Source organism: Cladophialophora bantiana (genome assembly GCF_000835475.1).
Source record: "Cladophialophora bantiana CBS 173.52 unplaced genomic scaffold supercont1.30, whole genome shotgun sequence".
Taxonomy (NCBI): domain Eukaryota; kingdom Fungi; phylum Ascomycota; class Eurotiomycetes; order Chaetothyriales; family Herpotrichiellaceae; genus Cladophialophora; species Cladophialophora bantiana.
The window spans coordinates 149,250-170,531 of record NW_015971604.1 but is presented as its reverse complement, the minus strand read 5'-3'; the positions used below and the strand labels follow the sequence as shown (position 1 = coordinate 170,531).

Here is a 21,282-nt window from a genome sequence, read left to right as displayed (position 1 = left end):
AGTCCACTGTGCTTCTTACTCTTCCGCCGATTGAGCCAAGGTTTCTCTAGGAGCCGGTGTCAGTATCACTCACTAAGGAAGTAGACCAAAATAAGGCGTGCACATACGGGATAAAGAAACCAGGAACAGTTAGTAGACTATCAGATATATCCTCTTGGAGCCGGGTTGGGATTTATTATCGAAGGACACAAATGTGGTCATGGACTGTTGTTAAACATTACCAAGGTATATACTCCGTATATCTCTTTCTTCCCTTGATGCTCGTGCCCTCTCATATCTAATTAGGAGATATAGGTGGTACGTGTGTACTCACGGTAGATAACGAGAGGCCTTGACAATCCATACCTCCATCTCTGTCTTCCGACATCTGATGAAGAAGGCCCCGTCGGAAATCTCGCCCCATTTCGCTTCGTGCCTGATCAATCCATCCATCCATCATCAACGCGCTGCTTCAATTCTTCAAATGTAGTATGTAGATCCAGAACGGGGAGCGGGGACCAGTTGTTGCCCTTCGTCCTTAGATCGCCTCATCGTTCCGCTCGTTGGTTGAACAAAAAGTATCTATAGGCATACCGATCCAACCCACTCTTCGTGTTTATCATTAATCTATACAGGTCAATAATCCGTATATCGTAGTCATGCAAGGCGAAAGCCAGCTCCACGACTGGTCATAAAAGCTCACTCCTGTCGGCGACTTGAGTAGGTGGGTTAGTCAGTTTGTTGTGCTCCGCGTCCCTGAATACAGCGACATCCCGGCAGATTGGCAGGCATCGCATTGTCTGGCGTCTCCAAGAGCGCGCACCAGGCCTTTGGGTTTCCTTCAGGAGAGAAGTCCTTGATGTCAATGTTCTGGCCGATTAATCCCCACCGATCCATCGTACTGGCATGTCGGATGGAATCCAGAGCAGGCTCGGTAGGTCTCATATCACTTCGGCCAGTCAATGCTGCAACATATCCGACCCATTTCGGGCGAAACGAACTCGGCATCAAGCAGTATTCACCACCACAGGCGTCTTCTCCGGCTCCCAGCCCTCCTTCTCTTTAATCCCCAAACCCGATGCTTTGACTGCTCTCCCGGATTGCAGCGGCACTTGAACAGGCTTGTGAATCCTCAAGCACCAGAGGAACCAATCCTCAACCACAAGCAGATTCAAGAGTACGTCATTGAATTTCCAGCCCAGACAGCAGACAATTGATCCTGCAACTGCGTCGAGGATGAAATGGTTCGCTGTCGCGACAATGGCAGTGAGAATGGCGAAAGGGTACAGGAAGCCGACCGCTAGGCAGAGCATGCGCCGCGTGCTGGGGAGCCGGATGTGAGGGGAGAGGTTAGGGTGCGAGTTGTTGAAGAAGGGAAGATAGATGACTTTCCAGGGTTGTGAGTGCTGGGGAGCGAGCGGGATGGTCATTATGGTGACGCCAATCAGGAGCGAGTAGCCAAAGTGCAGAGAGGGCATTGCCGCTGTTTGGGATGGATCTGTTAGTATCCAAGCTTTCGTCTGGCTGGCCATTGTGTTTCTGGATGATCTCGAGTGCAAAAAGGGGGAACCTGACTCACCGTATTGATTGCAAAATCGATTCTGCGTCCACACCGAACTTGCGCCTTCTTTGCCATGCACAGTATCAACAAATCCAAAGCTCTTAGCGACTTCGGCCTGAGGCCCATCATACTCTGGGTCACTCAGCAATCGAGGCGGCATGCACGGCCAGAGCGTGAAAACGACGAACGCAAGTAGATTGCAAACCGCCATTGTTCGTCTGCGCGCCTCGTAGAGCCACGGTCCTGAAGGTGATCCTGCTGGTCCGACGTCGTTCCCCTTTTCGCCTGACTGAACAGCTGCACGGCGTTGAATAAGGCGATTCCTTGTGATTGTATAGAAGTACAACCACACCAAGAAAGCGATAGTGCCCGGGATGTGAATAAAGCTGTACAGCCAGTTGATACCCATCATCAAGCTTGGGTAGGACATGAAGAACTTCTGGATGGGGAGTTCCCAGAAGATATGAAGTTGCTTTTCGAGTTCAATCAGTTGCAATGCATGTCGCCGCGCAACGTGGACCGTGCCTTCGACCAAGGTAACGGCAGTAAATGCGCGGCCGAGCTGGTAGACCTATCGTCCGCGAATGTGTCAGAAGTGAAGTTTCCACGACGGGAGCCCAGCCTGCTCCTCTAGGGTTTTTCTACTGACCCAATATATCAAAGCCCAATACCAGGCCTCCACCAAGAACGGGAATTTGTGCAATATTCTGCTCAGCAGTCTATGCCTGAACACTGCTGTATTCGGTGTCTGAATTACTCTTCGATATCCCAACACAGGTATCTTCAGCTCCCTCTCCCGCCACTTGTCCTCTTGACTTGGTAGCAATGATGGGCTTAGAGATCTCTTGGATCGTGAGATATGGAGATTTTCAATATCCACGTCGTCGTCGCAGTCGACAGAGCGGGCGAGGGGAAGGTCAAGAACACCGGTGTCATCTTCCTCGAACGAGAGGGAGAGGGGGCTCCGCGACGACGACAAGGAATCTGGCGCACGGTTGATCCAGGCTCCGCCAAAGAGGAGGACGATCACGGCCAGAGGTTCGAGGTATGCGCCTGCGCCCATTGCGAGGGGCTGTCCTTGTCACTCTGCTTGTTTCTGCCTCGACCGTTCCTCTATTGCTGGATCTGGTCAATCCCAGGGACTGCGTATTATTCAGTTTGATCTGCGTCTCGGGTCACAGAGCCAATCCAGAGGGAAAGGGTCAGTCAAGCTATGTGGGAAGAAAGCAGGAAAAGTCTCACACCACCAGGAGTGAGGCGGCACGAAAGCAAATATGTATGGACATAGGCCAGAACAGGCACTGCGCGGACAGACCGGGTATCAGACCAGAGAACAAGGCAGCAGGAGGTACCTGTCAGCCACCGCCTTGCGCTCTGGGAAAGGAAATAGCTCTCATTGCCCATCGCTATCGTATGAGTAAGGTAAGGCCCATTCCGGGTACCACCGAGGCTCTAGGGATCAGAGTTTCAAGCAGCCATTTAGTGAACAGTCATGCTGAAGAATAGTCGAGCTCACTGGCTCCCCGCCGGCGTATAGGGTCAGCAGATTCGGTTGTGGACCAGAGAAAAGGATAGGAACGAGCGAATGAACAGAAGCTGGGATGCACCTAACGGCCGGTTGACGGTGGAGATGTGAAGGTCACAGTAACAAGGCTTGCCTGGATCAAGTAATCAGGCACGCATCCGAATTCCGCAGCTCCACAAATGTCCAACGGCAGGAGGCATTTGTCGTGGCCCAATGTACCAGGTATGTGCCGAGTAATGCTTGTACAGTATTACTTCAAGGCACACATGTGGTGCGGTGAAACATCATGCGATTTCGTCATTTGGGAATTTGTTGTTATTGCCGCGTCTTCCGCCCTTCTCTATGTACTTGTATGCCATGTTGGCCATGGCACCCTTCAAAATTCTAACGATACTGCTCTCTACTTCTCTTCTTACAGTGCACACAAGTGTCATTCCTCGTAGGCGCCTCGCAGTGTGCTCCCTGTTCGCTGGGATGTTGTGCGTACAGCCTGAATGCCGTTATGCAAAGCCAAAAGGCCCGCCAGCGTTCACAAGCCTCGTCGCCTACATCCGGGCCTTCCGCTAGCGCAAGTCACGGCTGTCTTCTGATTGTTGTTCTTTTATTGGCTGCTCGAGCGGAGCCTCGCCATCATCTCGGCGCGAGGTCAAAGACCGGCGGCTGCGAGCTGGCCGAGAAGTGATATCGACTGTCTTGTCGTCGCAAATCGAAGTACACTGTGCTCCATGTGTTGTTTTGTCGCGCTTGACGGAGGTCTTGTCGACTTATCCAAGCTATTGTTGACTCGTGCTGCTATTAATGAGCATGTGGACTGGGTGCCTCTCTGAGCCATCGGATCCGTCGCCCCACTTCCGTCCATCATCTAGTCAGCAAGGCGCATCTCGAAGTCGGTCAGATTGTGATGGCCAGAATATCTGGCGCTTTCGGCTGTGGTCGAAGTACCGAGTCTCTGCAGAAGATGAGGGGAGCCGCAATGCTGTAGTTTCTCGGGTTGCGAAGCCGCGCGAGTCTCGCCTTCCTGGAGGTTCCTGCAGGATGTCGCAAAGTTCGATGATTTGATGCCGTTCGATCGTACGGCTACGGCGCATGGACGCTAGTATAACATCATCTTCAACCAATCTTTCGCCCGATGTTGCCAACTCCTCTTCCCACAATGCTGACCAAGAGCTGCCCTTCTCTCTTCTTACCTTCCGCATCTCTAAATCCCCACCCTGCCGAGCCAAAAGCATTTAGATCTCGTCCCAGTTGGATGGTATGTTCGTTGGCCAATACATCTCTCCCTAGCTGAACTCTGCCGACATCCTCAGATCCCATGGTCATCAAAGTAACAACCGTCTCGAGAGCCTCTAGGCTCACACACCCGCCTCTCTCGATGCTCTCAAGGAGCTGGAATGCACTCATCTGCCCAATTTCCTCTGGCGGCTTGCCTCCCTCAGGTGGACTCGCTGAATCTGCGGAGAACAGACACCCCGCTGAAGTCTCCGCCACGAGGGACAATCCAAAACCGAGCCCAACCTTCTTTTTTGCATTCGGATTGTCCTTGGTCGGTGCTGGTACCAGACTGGCACTGCTAACGTCCGAAAAAATATAAATATCCCCCGAGAACTTATTCAACACGCCTCTCGCTGCATCAATCATTCTTGCATTATTCTGTCCACTCACGCCGGTTGAATAAGCCACGCCTCTGATCTTCTTCACCCTCCCCGGATCCAGCATATGTAGAGTCTTGGGTAGCCGCACCTGGTGACCAAACACCAGCTGCACCTCTCCGGCACCGCCCAAGCCCCTAAGCCCAGGGTTCGATCTCTTTAAAATCCTCAATTCAATGTCCCTCTCGATCCCGAACTTTGCATAGAGGGGCAAAATTGCAGTTCTGACGGAATCCACACTCATATCGCCCCATGTCTCTGGGGTAGAACTCGTAATCACGCCAGGGCCAGTGAATAAGATATTGAATTTGGCCTTGCTGAACGGCGCAATTAGGCACATCGGTATCAAGAAGTAGGCCAAGCCTCGTGTATTCGTGGCAGGGATCTCGTGTCTCAATACCCCCGAGACCCCGTCCGCTCCGCTGCCCGGCGCCGAGCCCGTGATCAATCCCGGCTTATACAGCAGCACGGTGCCTGTGTATGAAATTTCAATGTGGGAGCCGTTTGTGACCGCTTCGAGAAGTCTCAACAAGGAGATCTCATGCGGCGCAAGGCCAGGGTTGGTAGGCGAATCGGGGCGGATCTGATCAATGCGTATGGGGCGACCGAGCAGCGTAGACAGGACTAGACGGGAAGGGAGGGACTTGTGGGAGGAGAAGCGGAGGGGGGGTTGCGAGGTCGACATTGTTGTATGAAGAGGGAGAGTAGATCAGGGATCAGCTCATGTTCTGGGAATGCCACTGTTTGTGCCTGCGCTTGAGAACAGACATTGCGCATCTGAAAAGTCGAACATGGGTGAACATGTTGCTTCGCTTCTCCGCACACAAAATTTTACTCCGCATCGGAATCAGTTGAAATTCGCACGCCGCTTTTTGCCTCCGTGCAGCTCTGTGGCGGGTGATCTGGGTGACGCATCGACTGACTTGACATTGATCACCTTTCACTTGTCGGTTTCCGGAGTTTGTACCAGTATATCAGCGGACCGCCACCTTGTGCTTTTTACATTTGTAAGTCAGGAACCTAGCCGCGCCCATGAAGGCCTTCGCCAATCTGCGCAAATACATTTCAGTTAGCTATACACAAGTTGCACCCTTCACCAATGCTACGAGATTGTGCAGACATCCGTTCCCCTCTACTCTGACACGAGTCCCCTCCAGAAGGCAATCCACCATGGCTGCCGCATTGAATCTGCCCAAATGGTATCAGGAATCTTCAGTCGCTCCCTATGTTGTACAAGCTTTCCCTAACTCTTTTCAAGGCTTAAAGACAATTCCCACCTGCTCAAGCCGCCCATCAACAACTACTGTGTCTATGCCCCATCGTCCTCTACCGGTGGCTTGACGGTCATGGTTGTGGGTGGCCCCAACGCTCGAACAGACTACCACATCAACACCACGCCCGAGTTCTTCTACCAGCATAAAGGCTCCATGCTGCTGAAGACCATGGACACCTCCACCACGCCGCACACGCCGGTCGATATCCCCATCCACGAGAACTCAATGTTCCTGCTTCCTCCCAACACTCCCCATAACCCCGTCCGATTTGCGGACACCGTGGGCATTGTACTGGAACAGCCTCGGCCGGAGGACTCTGTTGATACGCTGAGGTGGTACTGCAAGAATTGCCATAACATCGTCCACGAGGCAAGCTTTCACCTCACAGACCTCGGCACGCAGATCAAGGAAGGCGTGTTGGCATTTGAAGACAATATGGATGCCCGGACATGTAAGAATTGTGGCACGGTCGCAACATCAAAACCAGCACCAGGTGAGATTCAACAGCCTCCGAGATTCCCAGAGGAATGAGTGAACGCACATGAACCGTCACCTGATTTCAGCCATCAATGTCTTTTGCCTTTCTTCTGCTACATCTGCTGGACATTGTGCTTGTATGTTACTCTTCTCTGCCATAATTTCTCGGAGAACATTTTCTGCAACTTTGAGCGCTGCTGGAGGCAGTCCTGCCAATTTCGCAACCTTCAATGCGTGAGAGTGTCTGTTGATGCCCTTCTTCAACCGGTGCAGAAACACAAATGAGCCGCTTTCGTCCTCTATCACATCAGTGCAGTAACAGCCTAGTTTTGTCCAACTCCGTGTCATATCCGCCAGTGAATGGAAATGGGTCGCGAAGAGTGTCCGGCATTTGTTGACGTGATAAAGGTGATACAAGCTCGCATACCCAATGGCTGTGCCGTCTTCAGGAGTCGTGCCTCGTCCTACTTCGTCCATGATCACAAAAGACTTTCGAGTCGCATGCTTCAAAATGGCTGCGGTCTCCAGCATCTCCACCATGAAGGTAGACTGGTCTCGAAACAAGTCATCCGCAGCCCCGATCCGACTGAAAATCTGGTCCACAAGCCCAATCTCTGCGTGCGCGGCTGGTACGTAGGAGCCGGCCTGGGCAAGTATTGTAAGTAGAGCATTTTGCCGGAGAAATGTACTCTTGCCCCCCATGTTTGGTCCTGTCACCAGCCATATTCGCTCATTGTGGTCAAGGACGAGATTGTTGCTGACAAAAGATCTGCCTTGTGCTTCTAATCCTTCCTTGACTGTAGGATGCCGCCCCCCGATGATTTTATGATCAGTACCGTTGTTGAGGATGGGTCGAACCCATGATTGCTCCGTAGCAAGGACAGCAAAGGCGCTTGCGACATCTAGTTCGTCCATGACGGCCGCATTACGCCGCAATGTCACGAGGTTCTTGATGACAAACTCCCTTAGTGTTGTGAAGATTCGTCTTTCTTCGTCTCGGATATGTAGGACCGCTTGATCGATTCGACGGCCCAGCCGAGTCCAGTCACTCAGATAGAAGGAACGAGTGCTCTTCGAAGATGATACCATTTTGGCATGGAGCGATTCCAGTTTCTCTCGGTTGAAGCCTGTAGCGCTGCGGATATGGCAAATGTGGCCTAGGCCGGGTGTGGACTTGAGTATCAAAGTCGGCGCAGATAGTTCCTCTCGCAGTCTGTTCGCCAGGCTGACTTTCTCAGTCTGCAGTGAATCCAGGTCTTCATGGAGCCGCAGCAGCGCCTCACTAGCATTGCGACGCATTATCCACGGCTCTTCTAGTTCGATCTCGTCTTTCTTCTGGTCTTCCGACTTGCTCCGCGTCCTGACAGCTTTAGGCAACAACCCTAATTCATCTGGAGCACTTTGCAATACGACATCATGTGCCATGGCTGCCACACTTGCCGCTTCATCTTCTTCAAGCCGATGCTTCTGCATGAGACCTTGTTCGTCAATGGCAGATGTAATCAGAGCCTGGAGCTCAGCTGGACCCTGTAGATCGAAACATCGTAGAAGCTTTTGGAGAGGGTGTACCACATCTGTCTGATTAAATCCATGGGTCTCCGCAGCGTTGATGTCTTTATCCAATGACTGGAGAACATCATTCGTTGCGATAGTCTCTGCGATGGCGCTCGCTAGTGACAGCATGTCATCGGCGTCTCCTTTATTCAGAGCAAATTTCTGAACGATACGTTGGACATCGAACGTTCGTCGAAGCCGGAAGATCAAAGACTCTGTGAATGCCTCGTGTTCAACGAATACTGACACCAACTCAAGTCGGTCATTGATTTCAGTCAGAGAAGCTGATGGGGATGTGAGACGGTCTCGGAGAAGACGAGCACCACTTTTGGTTGAGGTCCTCTTGACAGCATGAAACAAACTGCCCTTTCCAAGGCCGTCCCGTGCGGTTTCCAGAATTTCCAACCCTCTGAGACTATTACGATCAATGCTCAGAGTAGACTGGAGTTCCCTTTGACGCGGCGGTTGCAGACGAAGTTGTAACCCCGGCAGCCGATGGCAGACATAGTCTAGAAGTCGATGACCAGCAAGCTTTTCTGCTGTGCTAAAAACCTCGTCTGCATTTTCAGCCACAGGAGACTCGAGCATTTCGTTCCATTCTGCCATGGATACAAAATAACTCTCGGGCTCGTGCGATGTGAGAAGTCGATGATCATGACCGACGATTTTCTGCACCTCGTCGCGAATGTCTTCAGAAACTTTACAAGGCAGAATGATCTCCCGTGGGTCAATTCTAGTCAACGCCGAAGATAATGAGTTGCGGTCAGCGGTCTGTGTACAGAAGTCGCCCGTAGATAAATCCAACCAAGCAAGGCCAATCTTTTGTTCGGGCTCGTGTTCTGAAGCTGTGCAGGTGCTGCCGCCAATGTGATCAATCACGACAGGCTCTGGAGCAACAGAGAGGAGGAAGTTGTATTCGTATGGGTCCAGGAACTTCTCATCAATCAGTGTGCCTGGTGTAATCACTCTTGTCACACGACGGTCGTGTTTGAGACCACCTGATTTGACCTTGCCGGACACCTGGACCAAGAATTCTTCGCATATGGCAACATATTTGTTGAGATCTTGTACAAGCATTTTCAGGAATCTGTCCAACTGGAAAAAGGGAAACCCAGCCATCGCAACTGGACCAAGCTTGGTTTGTTTGTGACCGACTTTGAGACCGAGGAGAGGCCCATATTCATCCGCCTGCTCGAAGTATAATTCGTAGAAATTGCCGACTCTTGTGAGCAGGACGCAATTGTCAAATTTGGCCATGTTGGATTTCGCACCCTTGAGCACTGTCGGATACTGGGGCTCATCGTCGGCAGGCAACTCGGGGAGAGGTTCAGCCTGGATAGTGCCTTGTTGGAGATCTTTCACCTTCCTCCTCGACACCGATTTTGCTCCCCGGCACTGGCCTTCGGCAGGGACCCATTGTTTGACTGTAGGCTTGATTGTCTCTCGATACCGAGCGTTGGGGATCAGGAGCGCCCGCGGGCGAACGATGCTTTCTAGCAATCGGAGGTCTCGGCCATGGAGTGGTATAATGAGTGGCCGCATCGAATCTATCTGGCGGAGATAAAACAAATATGTCAACGCGCTTGACGCGTAAATGCGGACACGAAATAGGCGCCGCTTTTAAGACTCCATATAAGGATGGAGACGTGTGTCCTCGATACTCTACGAGGTACTCCGTACATATTTGTATTCGCAAACCTGGTCCAGAAGAATGAATTCTGCTTGAATTATTTGCCCTTCCATGTCCACGGTTTTTCACATTGGTGTCCCGATGCCATTTATCAGACAACAGAACAGCTTGCCTAGCACCAGGGACGTAGCCAATCGTCACAATTCATTTCCCTGCTTTGTGGAACAGTTCGTCCTGAACTGCTGTAAGCATTTCAATACAGTTTAGATGGTCTTCCATCATTTCTTAGCCATTGACCTCCTGTGCCAAGCCGCCGAGTATACCATGAGCATACACTTTGGCCGCCGTTCTAGAGAGGGGCTCCTGTTATGGACACATCTTGGAGTTCCTCATAGTAGAGGTATCTCATGATATCCAATCCAAGCAACTCTCTCTCATATTGCATCAGTGGTTGCTGTTCTTGCCATTCGAGTTCTCTCGCCTCGTGATAGAGGTCGGTGGTATGACTGAGTATTTCATTCTCGAATTCTTCACTAAAATAGCCGGCATCTGGATCAGGCCAATATTCCCAATGCGTTCTGTATACGAGGATGGTCAAAGACCCAGGCCGATCTGTTGTGTTATCGAACCAGTCGCAGATACCGCCCTCAATCCCAGGCATGGAGTAGTAGAAAACCTCGATGTCTGGCTTCTGATGGCGGAATGCGTTCTGGATGGACATAAAAGCACTCGGGCGGCGCCGAAATTCAATAACTCCAGCAGAAACAGTTTCAGGACTTGGAAATGCCGGCATTTGGGTTGGAAGAGTATCCCATGCTAGCTCATCGACAGCATACTTTGACCAGGACGTTTGACCGGCGCCCCATGTAGAAATATACTCGGCCTTGTTTCCATCGAGTTCGTCCACAAGACCAGCCGGTGAAGGCGGGTAATGGAATGTCCTCTCAGGGTCATAGCACAAAGTGACATTGAGCTGAGTAAGTCCTTGAAAAAGAGTCTTCGGGTCGAGGTCAAACAGAAACGTGGTGCCTTGTAAGCAAATCGAGAGTCCGGAAACGGGTAGTTGCTCTTGTTCACATAGCCACAGTAGGAGGCATCTCGCATCAAGCGTGATATTGGTCAACACGAGCTTTTCCAGCTTTGGAAGCTTGACAAGGCCCAGATCCAACTTTGCATTTAGTGAATGCATCTCGTTCAGTGTAAGGCCAGGTGGCGGTATGTATGCTTCTTCCAACTGAGTCAGCGTGTAATGAACTCCTGACGATTTGCGGGACCCATCCGAGGAATCGTCCTCATTTTGCTCTGAAGAGCTTTCATCTTCTGTTGCCTCGTATTTGCCCTGCATGAACCATGGGCCTGGGTCGGTGTAAATGGGCTCGAACGACAATTCCCGTAAGGCGGGAAACGAGGACATGCCTCCGAAAGTATCCTCAAGCATCCATGCAAGATGATCGCTCCTGACAGGTACCCAGGGTCCCTTACAATGTTTTAGCCGGATTGCAATGTTCTCGATGGTCGAGGGGGAAACGCGATGGATGGTGAATCCGTGCACTGCAAGTGAGCATCGCGGAACCTTGTCTCGCGCTTCTGTCATGCGAAGCCAATTCTCGTCCCAAAATTCAACAGACAGGCGCTTAATAGAGGCAGAGCATTGGATCAGTTCAAATATTTCTAAGCCAGTTCGCAATATGCGACCATCCTCGTCGTTCTTGTTGGGGGGACCCCGAGGCCCAAATTCATCGTCAACATTCGACCATTTTGGCCGCAGTCCCCATGTGGCGTAACCTGGAAGATCCCATAGGAGTCTCTGGATCTTCTTTCTCATGCACGGATCAAGGCAGGTTGCCTCCAAATCATAGTCATCCGATATGATACATTCGTAGCAGTTGGGAAGGTTTCGAAGGGCGTTCGATATAGGTCCAATTGCTGAGGATCGGAGTAAGTCTCTCCTTTTTGAATACACCCTAATGTATTCCCGATGAAGGGCGACAATCTCAGATTGACTCAACCCTTCGATAAGATTTCGATACCTGAGCCTCCAAACTGGGCCGTCGAGACATTCTTCAGATAATACCAGCGGGTTCCATACAATTCTTCTTACACAATGAGCATAGGTGGAGTTGCAAAGACCCTGCAGTCCGGCCCAGGATTTCTCATAACTGTTCAGATATACCGTGCTGAACAAGAAATCAACGCCTATGGCAGCCCAGTCTCGACACACTAGTCGCATTGTTTTCAGAGCCAAAGGACTCAGCGGTTCAAGAATACGGTGCCATATCTCAGCCGGCAAGGAGGGTGCTCGGGCTGGTTTTGTGATACTCTTTGAATCGTCTGGAAGGCGGGGCGATTTCTCGGGGCCTGGGTTTGATTTTGGAAGAGCAGAAAATGTCAGAAGTGTCTGTCTGAATCTCTTGCGGTCCCTCTTGGGCACAGTTCCGAAAACGCTCGTCATCACTTCATCAGACACAGGGTCAATTTTAAAGAGGGAAAGGGTTGGACTCGGTATGAGCGAAAATGAGAAGCGACATCCTCGAAAACAAAGGGAATGGTGTGGTAGCAGATTTCCCTGGCGCCGCTTGCCAGCGGGGTGTTTGTTTACAGCTCAGCGAGGCACGTTGTAGGGAATATCCCGCTGAATTTGGTGGTTAGTGCCGCCGCTTTTGAAGGGCATCTTCCCACGACGCCTAAATTGGTCGCCTTGCTTTCCCTGTCGTCTCCTAGATTGACTTCTCTTCCCACTCGCCAGATACAACGCAGCTAAATATCCAACCATCACTGAGGACCAGAAACAGTCCCCTGTTACAAATACTCGGTAATGCGGGATTCATCTAGCTCTTCGAAAATTAGGGGCGCCTTTGGCGATACTAACATAAATATAGTGCCTCGAGGACCTAAAGGGACAGTCCCTCTACTGGGTAATAGATCACTCTAGATTTCCTCATCTAGCGCCGAATCTTGACCTAGCCTTGGAACTTCCAAAGTAATAGCAAAGAACCCTGCGAGGCCTGATATCATCGTATAGAGCGGTTCAGTCTCGGCGTCGACTCGGCCACGTCTAACAGGCTTAGGTAAGCCATTTTGTTCCAAAAAATCAAAAAGAAAAATGAAATGTGCTGGTCACTACGAGGGTCGAACTCGCGACCTTGGCGTTTACCAGGTACATAGTACAAACTGATATTAGCACCACCTATTAAACTGTCAATAGAGGCCCTAACTCGGGGCGTGGCCCAACTTACGCTCTAACCAACTGAGCTAAGCGACCTTTCTGATGAATTGTTGGCAACTTGTAGAGCTTTCCAATATATAAACAATATATTTTTAGCCTCTAGTCTCTAATCCTATGACGTCGTCAAGTGCAAATCTACCGCACGGCGTTAATTGTTGCAATGTGCCAAAACTCTTTGACAAGCTTTGGACGGTCTGCAAATCGGCTTTTCACCCACGCATCAAGAAGCCCAAGTGGCTACGACAACGCAAATCTTGAATAAGTTACTTACGCTTGCAACTAACGGGCGGTAAGATTCGTGCTGGTCCACTTAAATTAATTTATTTGCCGATTACAACCTCCCGGTGCACACGGCCTTTAGTTCGAGGAAAATAGTCTGCAGGTTACCTTGGGGAGGTAAAGAGGAAAGGTTTACACCCTACTTTCTATTTTCGGCCATCACCGGTCGCCATTTCACAACCCCAACCATGCCTTGATCCCCTGCGACTCCATATTCCTTGCATGCACGACGCTCTCTTTATCCCCATTGACTGGCGCCCAACTATCCTCGCCACGAGACATCATGTTCACCACCCACGCCCGACTCGCATTGCGATCCGTGTGCTTCGGCGTCCCTGGGTAATTGAACGGCTTTGAGGCCAATACTTCCAACGGGATTCCATTCGCCCATTGGGAACAAGATGCGCTGTGACGCTTCGATATCAGCCTGGGCGAAGTGATATTTCGTTTGCAGGGCTTCCTGATAGATCCTTGAGATGTCCAATCCGTGCAGTTGGCGCCAGGCGCAGTCTTGATTTGTGCCGCGGTGTTCAGGATCTCTGATGTGTTAGAGGCTGTCTCAGTTGCGTTCACGACTTTAGGGAAAGCGTCGACGGGAAGGGCAAGTGGTGTTCTGAGAGAGTATTGAGCCACAGCCGGTAACAAGCCAGGAAAGTGAGGACCGATATTCACTCTGGTTTGTCGGTTTGTTACAGATGGATAACTCGGACACAATGTCCTTTGGAGGAGTGCTGGGGTCGGACGACTTGACATCAAATTCATGGAGTGCGGTCTTGATCCTTTGTGCCACAGTAGCTGACTGGTCCAAATACACCTTGGAGACACGGTTCATCCAGTTGAATCGATCTGGATTACCTTGGTCAGGCCCAAAGCCCCTGACAGCGGCTGCCCAAGTAACTGAGCCGAAGAATGTTTCCGGATGATTTAGGCGGATTACTTAGCTTAAAAAGCCTCCATACGAAGACCCTAGAATGATGACTGGCGTGGATTGTGCAACCCCTTTTGTAGCTTTTTGATATGCTGGATGAACCTGACAGAGTCGAGCATGACATTGTCCAAAGTTAATGTTTCGTATTGTTCGGCCGGATCGCTTGCATTAGATGGAAAGCTCGCACCAAAGGAGCGATGCTCCAAGGAAACAACTAGTGCGCCGACTTCTTTTGCCCACATTGGGATATACTTTCTGCCCGTCCTTATGATAAGCAATGCGGCTATTTTCACCCCTGTTTAGAAGAAGCTTACCAAGCAAGCGAACACAGCATTCTCGGCTCCCTAGTAAAACGATATGGGACCTCCTGGGTCGAAATAATCATCAAGGATCTGGTATTGTTGACCGAATGTTTCTCTGGAATTGGCGGACGGATCAACCTGCTGCTGGAGAAAGGCCGTTGGGTGGGAACAATTAGGCTGGTTGGAGTGCGCTGAAACCGGTTCGAAGCATTGTAAAGTGGTTAGAGTAGCGAAGGTTTTGAGGAAGTTTCGGATCGACATGGTTGACTTTGGCAGCGGACTCGGCTTCTTGCAGGCAGGATACTTTGATTTTGCTTGGAGAAATCATATTGACCTTGGGATCGATAATCGATATATAGCTTTCTGGTTCTGCTAGTATTGGACCGGCCTGTGGTGCGCTGACTTTCAATGCGGTATATCTGAAGATTTGGACTCTTTTCTGGGTTCCCTGAAACGACCGACGACAAATAGGGCTGAAAACATGGTTCCACTGCGGACCGACCATTTACTAGGGAAGTTGATATACCCAGATGAGTTAGCAATGCGATCAGGTGTCAACCTTACTCAAAAGACTTAGCCCACACCCACCATAAAGTTCCACTATCCAGTGATGGGACGCCTGAGCTATGCTGATATCAGAGAGACGAAGTCTGTTTGGTGTGTCCTGGTGCGTCACCACGCAGACTTAAAACTTGGACTCTATACGCAGATCGTGCAGATATTTGCTAGACCAAGTAATTCCCCCTTTCTTCAGCCTCAATGGTGTCCAAACTACGGCTTTGATAATCCTGGGAACGGCGATACCACCACCACTTGATACTTTCATATCAAAATCTCATTGGGGGGGAGAAGCAGCTGACTGATCGACATAGTGAAGGTCGATCAAGACTTGCAGAAAATGTGTTTCGACAATTGGCAATTCAAGGCGTCCCACCCAACCCTGCGGATAGCGTTTTTGGCGAGCGTGAGCTTTGACATAGACAGGGGTCAAAACGAGGTCAAACTATTTTCGGCGAAGCATTCACCGATTAACGTTAAATGACTTCACATTGCACGTACCTGAAAAGAAGCGAAGCCTACTTTGATGAAGAGGGACGCATTCCGAAACATTCCTCTCTGACCAGCACTCAGTTACATCATGGTAGGAGGTAGAAGAAAAGGTTGTTTGGCATGTCGTAACAGAAAGATCAAGGTAATCAACAAGTGATTCTAGCCTGCGGGTAGAAATACTAAACGGGTTCTTCAGTGCGATGAGCGGCGACCATCATGTACTCGTTGCGAGCTCTCTGACTGTAGATGCGCCGGATGGTCTGCGGAAATTGAATTTGTCTATGGGCATGGCCTTCCTCATACACAGCAACTGCCATCTGCTCCACTCAGTTTAAGGAACCCGTCGCGTGCTTCACAAAGAGGAAACGACGCTCGAAGCGACGTATTCAAGGAGAAACTCCCGACTGCAAGCCCGAACGTGCAACAGCAAAGAGTCGTGCGCAGCCATGCAGCCACACAGCCACACATATCATCCTCCTCTGGCATCGCTTCCCCCCCGCTCCAGCCCAACAATTAGCGGCAAGATTGGTACATGCACTAGAAGGAGGTACTGGAATAGGACTACCATTGTTATACTTCGGAGAATACTTTCGAGAGCTTCTAGCTTACCTGGGTCGAAGCCCATGTGTTGATGCTGCTGTCGACGCCTTCCTTTTTTCACAACTCAGATTTAGCATCAATTCTCCATTAGATCTTGGGTTGGAGTTACAGAAGTATGGTCGTGCACTGGAACTTCTTCAAAAACAGCTACAGAACAAGGAGGTGGACACCGGTCCAGAGACATTGTGCTAAGCACTTGTTTTAAGTACTTCAGAGGCGAGTCATTCGAAATGACACCATCTCCCTTTTACTAATATGTCCTGTCAGGCTGTCAACAGAGACTTCCAAACTTCTAGGTACCTTGTACACACCAATGGTGCAAGCGCGGTTCTTCGAGACTATGGGCCACATCGCATCAATACCGTATTCGAGCTGCAGCTTTTCTATGCTCATGTATCAGTGATTGTGCGTGGACAATCTTCTTATTTCAGGAAAGATGTTCACAGATCCCTTCAGGTCTTCAAGGCATTGCTGTCAGACACTGAATGTTTCATCGATAACCGTGAATGGCAATCTCTCCAGTCGAAAGTACCCCTATCGTGGTCGATCGATCTGCTCGAGGCTGGTATTTTACATACCTACGCTAAAATGCCGCGACTCTTTTCAGAGAGTACGTAATATCAGGGACATGTGTGCAGGTATAATTCCAGATGAGGTTATGGTTGAATTGAAGACAATTGAAAAGAACTGTCCCAGCTTAACGAAAAAGTTGAGACGTTCCTAATGGGATCAGACTTAGTCGAGTATGATACCGAACCTGATGACCCGTATCAGGGACCTACGCAACGCAGTAGGTACAAAGGAAGAGTAGCTGAATGCCTTGTTCTATTCACGTAGTCCTATTGACAACGACTCAACGCTTAAGAAAAAGGAAGAGTTCTCTCTCAGCCGATTCGGGTGAGAGGAGACTCTTATAGCTTCCCCTCTTTCTGTCACGTGAAAAGGGTAAGGCAGCGTTAACCGATAGCCTTGTGCGTCAACCGTCCTTTGCCTTATCCTTTTCTTTCTATACCGTCCACCCGATTCGGGTGGAGGGCGTAGAGTACTTGGGGACAACGGTGGGCTCGTGACAACCCGGGACTACCAACCAACTACTTCTTGAAAGATATCCGACTGGGTGAAGCATTATGTATCTTCTGGAGAACTGTCATACTGGCGAAGCGAGGGCTGTTCCAGCTCAGATTGACAGAACAAGGCGATTGGTGTATGGCAAGAGTGGCAGCTGCACGGCTCTGCAGGACAGCTGAGAATGCGCGAAAGCTTGCGCCATTTGTCTGTCTTTTCGCCTCTCTAAATCTTAGGGTGGCTCGATTTGCTTGTTCGGACGAACTCGCACTGCGGATTGGCCAAGAGCTGCTCCAGATCGACGCACAATTAGACGATTCCTCCGTCAAAATGGTGGGCTTCTTTGACTTGGCTACGGATATTGAGTCTCCCCCTCGGTAGGTCATTCCTTCCGACGATCTCGTTGACCTAGCACCACTTGTTATCTCTTGATAAGTGTTTCCGAGAGCAGTATTAGGACCATAATGTTAGTCTACTACTTCGGGAGCAGACAAAAAAATTGACTGCCTCTGAATTGAGACTTCAGATATACTGTGGCTGTACGACTGCATTTCCCCTGAATAGTAGTGAAAGCGATCATTTGATTTTCGCTCTGGTTGCGTGACACTATGGAGAGCATGACGGATTTTAACAGGACCATGTGGACCTCTCTGACTATTATACCTCTTCGGCGAGACGGTCTTTACATGTCTTGGTGACCCTGCCTGTCACAAGTTGGATATTCGTCGAACAGAGCTTTGTCGATGAAATTGCATGGGGGAATGAGCGCCAACCCGTAACATTGTCCGAGCTTTGACTTGAATGCTACAAAACCATTACCTTTGACTGCTGCCTAGTCGAACATAGTCATTGTATCCTACTCGGTACTGGGTACTGAGTCCTGAGCACTGAAGACGCCAAACAACGCCAAACGATTGAAGCCAAGAGCCAGGCACAAAACAAAGATAACCACATTCACCACGAAGTTCGGCGTCGGCAAAGTCCTATTGACCAAATCGGCGTCAACCACCGCAGAGGCCTGACCACCCAATCCGAAACTAGTATGTCCATCACTACTCCTTGCGACCAGTACTGCACTCGGGACCTGGGTTCGCAGGCTCTGCGCCCAGACGTACGAACTCTTTGGATCATGGTTCGAATTGACCATCAAAATCGGCGGGGCCAACTTCATTGCCGTCTGGTTCACGACTGGAGCGGGCCAGCCGATACATTGTGTCTGATATTGATACATCTGGGAAGCACCCTTGGTATGAGGTGCAATGGCACTTTCGAGTTGTTGCTTGTATTTGTTCTGTGCGAATGTCGCGGTGTTGTGGTTCCAGTCCAGACAAGCCACGGCCAAACCTGGCCAAACCGTCGAATTCTTCTCTCTATTGGCCATCGCGGAGGATAGTGGTGTGGCATGGCCATTGAAGGTGTCGTTCAGGGCAATACCGAGTTTCAACCATCCACAGGGCGAAAATGAGGTGCCGTTCTTGAATGTCAAGTAGGAATTACCTTGGACGTTGAAACGGATATCTTCCCCGGTCACGTTGGCGAAGCACGTGCCTGCCGAAGAGATGTCTGCTGTGGTAAGGCAGCCGGGCGCGGATATCGGTGTCTTGTCTCCTTTTGCAACGAGGTCGTCGAATAACTGCGCCACGTTCTGACCATCAAGCGCGCAGGTCGATTTTTACTACCCAGTCGAAGAAGCGACCAAGGGCTGTTCTCGTATGTAGAAGATTCGGCTGCATGAAGATACACGTCTGAAGGTGAATGGCCCACATCGCCATCGAGCACCATGGCCCGAATATTGTTGGGGTACAGCTCCGCATATTGCGCACCGATCTGAGTGCCATAAGATCCGCCGAGCCAGTTGAGGTTGCCATCATTCAAAGCAACGCGGATCGCTTCCATGTTCTTTGCAACACTGGTTGTATCAACGTGCTTGAAAAAATCGCCGCTGAGGTCCAGACAACTCTGACCAAAGGCGTTGTTGTGCTTAACCATCTCTTTGAACTCGGCCTCGTTCAGAGGAAACAATGATTGTTTTTTGTTCCATAAGTCGGGGTCACACAAGACAGGGCTGCTGGTGCCGACACCACGAGGATCAGGACAGATGATGTCAAAGTGTTCCCTGATGGTCTTGCTGAATATGGGGATCCCTGCAGCCTCATCTTCGCAGAACTCTGTCACTATTCCACCTGGTCCGCCAGGATTGAAAATTAGACTGCCCACTCTACTTGCGCTGCTTCCAGTGGCTTGACCCTGCTGATGCCCAAGGCGTTTTTTCCTCCTGCGGTTGGGACCAATCAAGGGGCACCTGAATCTGAGAACAGTCCAGGTTTAGCAGCTCGTTCGTGGTGCAGATGACCCATGGAATCTTGATGGAAGCGGTGCTAGCGGATGCTCGCTTAGTATAGCGAACTGACGCTGCATTGATAAGCGTAATGAGAAATGTGGTGAGGGCGAGTATCTGCGTGCTTGAGGCAACGACAGTGGTGGGAGCTTATCTGAACAAACGAGAAAGAAAGAAGCCGAGCGACAAAGGACGATGAGAGAATTGGAGGAAAGGACGGCTGAGCTACTGGTATTAGAATAAAAGCTCTGCAACTTGGATTTTTGAGGTTGGTCAGACCGAGCATAACAGCGCTCCTAAATATTCTCCTCGGGAAGCAAAGTATGACGAAGGCTTTCCGGAGCTAACCAGAGACTTCAATGGGCCAGATCGACATCCAAAGCTGATATTTGAAAACCTGACTTATGCAAGAGTGCTCCAAGTGCAATGCAGCACAGCCAGTGGACAGACCGAAATTGCTTTCTCCAGGACTTTGAGCGAGCGTCAGATCGTTGCAGCCTTCCCATACATCGACCCCAGCTGTTCAATGCGACCTAGTCAAAGCACAGAACTCTAGTCTACATGAGGCTGAGCCGCTAAGGGGCCTGAAAATGTTGGAGCTCCACATCATTACCGCTTTGGGGAGAATATGCAATCACGCTTAATTATGCTTGTCAAGTGTCGATCGTCTAAGGACCCCGCGCGACGATCATCCAGCAGTGCTCGGGGCCCGCATATCCAGTGAGACTATCCATGCCATGTTCTTAGGGGTTGACGCCTTCTAATTTTTGGGAGAGTAGCAATTTCGTCAGCACTCGGGCGTATACGACCTGAAGGAGCAGCTATGCAAAGGTGCTAATCCCTCAGGCTACGGCGTAGCGACGCGACCCCCGATGTATCATGGGCTCCACCACAGCTGACTATGCGCCGTTTCAGGAAGATGTCTTCACGGTGTCGCATTCTTCCTCAAATAAACACCTAGCCAAGGTAACTGATATCAGGCGCACTTTCTCCCGCTGAGAAGCGATCTCCTTCCTTTTCCTTTTTCTTCATCGCTAAGGTCACATCACTTCGGTCTCGGAATATTAGTAAATCCCCTATTCACGATCGAACCCCACAGCCAAACCGTCCGTATCTCCCGGATATCCCCTAAACTCCACCCTTAATAATAAAGGAAAGACGTGTTGCTTCCTCACAGCCCTCCTGTGAAACGCGCACAAATGTCACCAGCAACAAGACCAAAACACCCAGCAACCGCCGCATCCAGTCCCACTAGACAGCTCATCCATGGGCCAAGTGCCAATGCAAATGCTGGTGCATCCTCCACTGACAGAAAAACGCTGGGGTAGAGGGGGAAGAAGATACCGGCGCGACTCAGAGGCGTACAGGCTGGAAGAAGCGGAGCGTATATTTCGAAATCGTGTTGCTATGACGGCGGCTATTGCTGGTGGGTAAGTTCTGGTGCTCATGGATGAATGCGTGGGAGGCCTGAGGGGATGGGACCAAGTCGGAGTAGGGCTTGTTGATTTGCATGGAATGTCAGATTGGTAGACCTTTGCTCGCCAACAAGACATGGACTATGATGACGATATTCATATCACATCGACGAGAACAGAAACGGTGTCGACCGATGCAAGACCAGTCAATGAGTTGATGGGGCTTGTGAGTCCAAAGGCGCAACATCAATCAAGGCTCGCTGGTGGCTCAACTTCGGCTTAGCCTCGTCGTTGCCGAGCCAACCGAGCCTGCTCTTGCCTCTCCACGATATTCGACATTCCACGTCACCCATCACGTCGTGGGAGATTCAAGGCATTTGTAGATTAGAGTCTCTATACCTCCAAAAAATATGAATCAATGAATGGAAAT

At 50.4% G+C, this 21,282-nt stretch overlaps 6 protein-coding genes and 1 non-coding gene across 7 annotated transcripts; 1 reads left to right on the top strand and 6 right to left on the bottom strand.

The window, feature by feature from the left end:
* Nucleotides 1–986: 986 nt before the first annotated feature.
* Z519_12518 (uncharacterized protein) lies at nucleotides 987–2,603 on the bottom strand (the record flags this gene model as incomplete). The annotated part of the gene is made up of 3 exons (XM_016770223.1): nucleotides 987–1,462; nucleotides 1,559–2,111; nucleotides 2,190–2,603. The coding sequence occupies 3 exons, from the start codon at nucleotides 2,601–2,603 to the stop codon at nucleotides 987–989; spliced, it is 1,443 nt and encodes a 480-aa protein (XP_016613565.1).
* Nucleotides 2,604–4,175: 1,572 nt separating this feature from the next.
* Z519_12517 (18S rRNA biogenesis protein RCL1) lies at nucleotides 4,176–5,399 on the bottom strand (the record flags this gene model as incomplete). The annotated part of the gene is made up of 1 exon (XM_016770222.1): nucleotides 4,176–5,399. The coding sequence occupies one exon, from the start codon at nucleotides 5,397–5,399 to the stop codon at nucleotides 4,176–4,178; it is 1,224 nt and encodes a 407-aa protein (XP_016613564.1).
* Nucleotides 5,400–5,884: 485 nt separating this feature from the next.
* Z519_12516 (3-hydroxyanthranilate 3,4-dioxygenase) lies at nucleotides 5,885–6,519 on the top strand (the record flags this gene model as incomplete). Its single annotated transcript, XM_016770221.1, has 2 exons — nucleotides 5,885–5,913; nucleotides 5,973–6,519. 2 exons carry the CDS (start codon nucleotides 5,885–5,887, stop codon nucleotides 6,517–6,519), a joined length of 576 nt encoding a protein of 191 aa, XP_016613563.1.
* Nucleotides 6,520–6,537: 18 nt separating this feature from the next.
* On the bottom strand, nucleotides 6,538–9,561 carry Z519_12515 (uncharacterized protein; the record flags this gene model as incomplete). Its single annotated transcript, XM_016770220.1, has 1 exon — nucleotides 6,538–9,561. The coding sequence occupies one exon, from the start codon at nucleotides 9,559–9,561 to the stop codon at nucleotides 6,538–6,540; it is 3,024 nt and encodes a 1,007-aa protein (XP_016613562.1).
* Nucleotides 9,562–9,998: 437 nt separating this feature from the next.
* Z519_12514 (uncharacterized protein) lies at nucleotides 9,999–12,101 on the bottom strand (the record flags this gene model as incomplete). Its single annotated transcript, XM_016770219.1, has 1 exon — nucleotides 9,999–12,101. One exon carries the CDS (start codon nucleotides 12,099–12,101, stop codon nucleotides 9,999–10,001), a length of 2,103 nt encoding a protein of 700 aa, XP_016613561.1.
* A 662-nt stretch (nucleotides 12,102–12,763) lies between these two features.
* Nucleotides 12,764–12,911, bottom strand: Z519_12513. Its single transcript has one exon. It is a non-coding gene; the product is annotated as a tRNA-Pro (tRNA).
* Nucleotides 12,912–17,955: 5,044 nt separating this feature from the next.
* Nucleotides 17,956–19,088, bottom strand: Z519_12512 (uncharacterized protein; the record flags this gene model as incomplete). Its single annotated transcript, XM_016770218.1, has 2 exons — nucleotides 17,956–18,707; nucleotides 18,776–19,088. 2 exons carry the CDS (start codon nucleotides 19,086–19,088, stop codon nucleotides 17,956–17,958), a joined length of 1,065 nt encoding a protein of 354 aa, XP_016613560.1.
* Nucleotides 19,089–21,282: the final 2,194 nt, after the last annotated feature.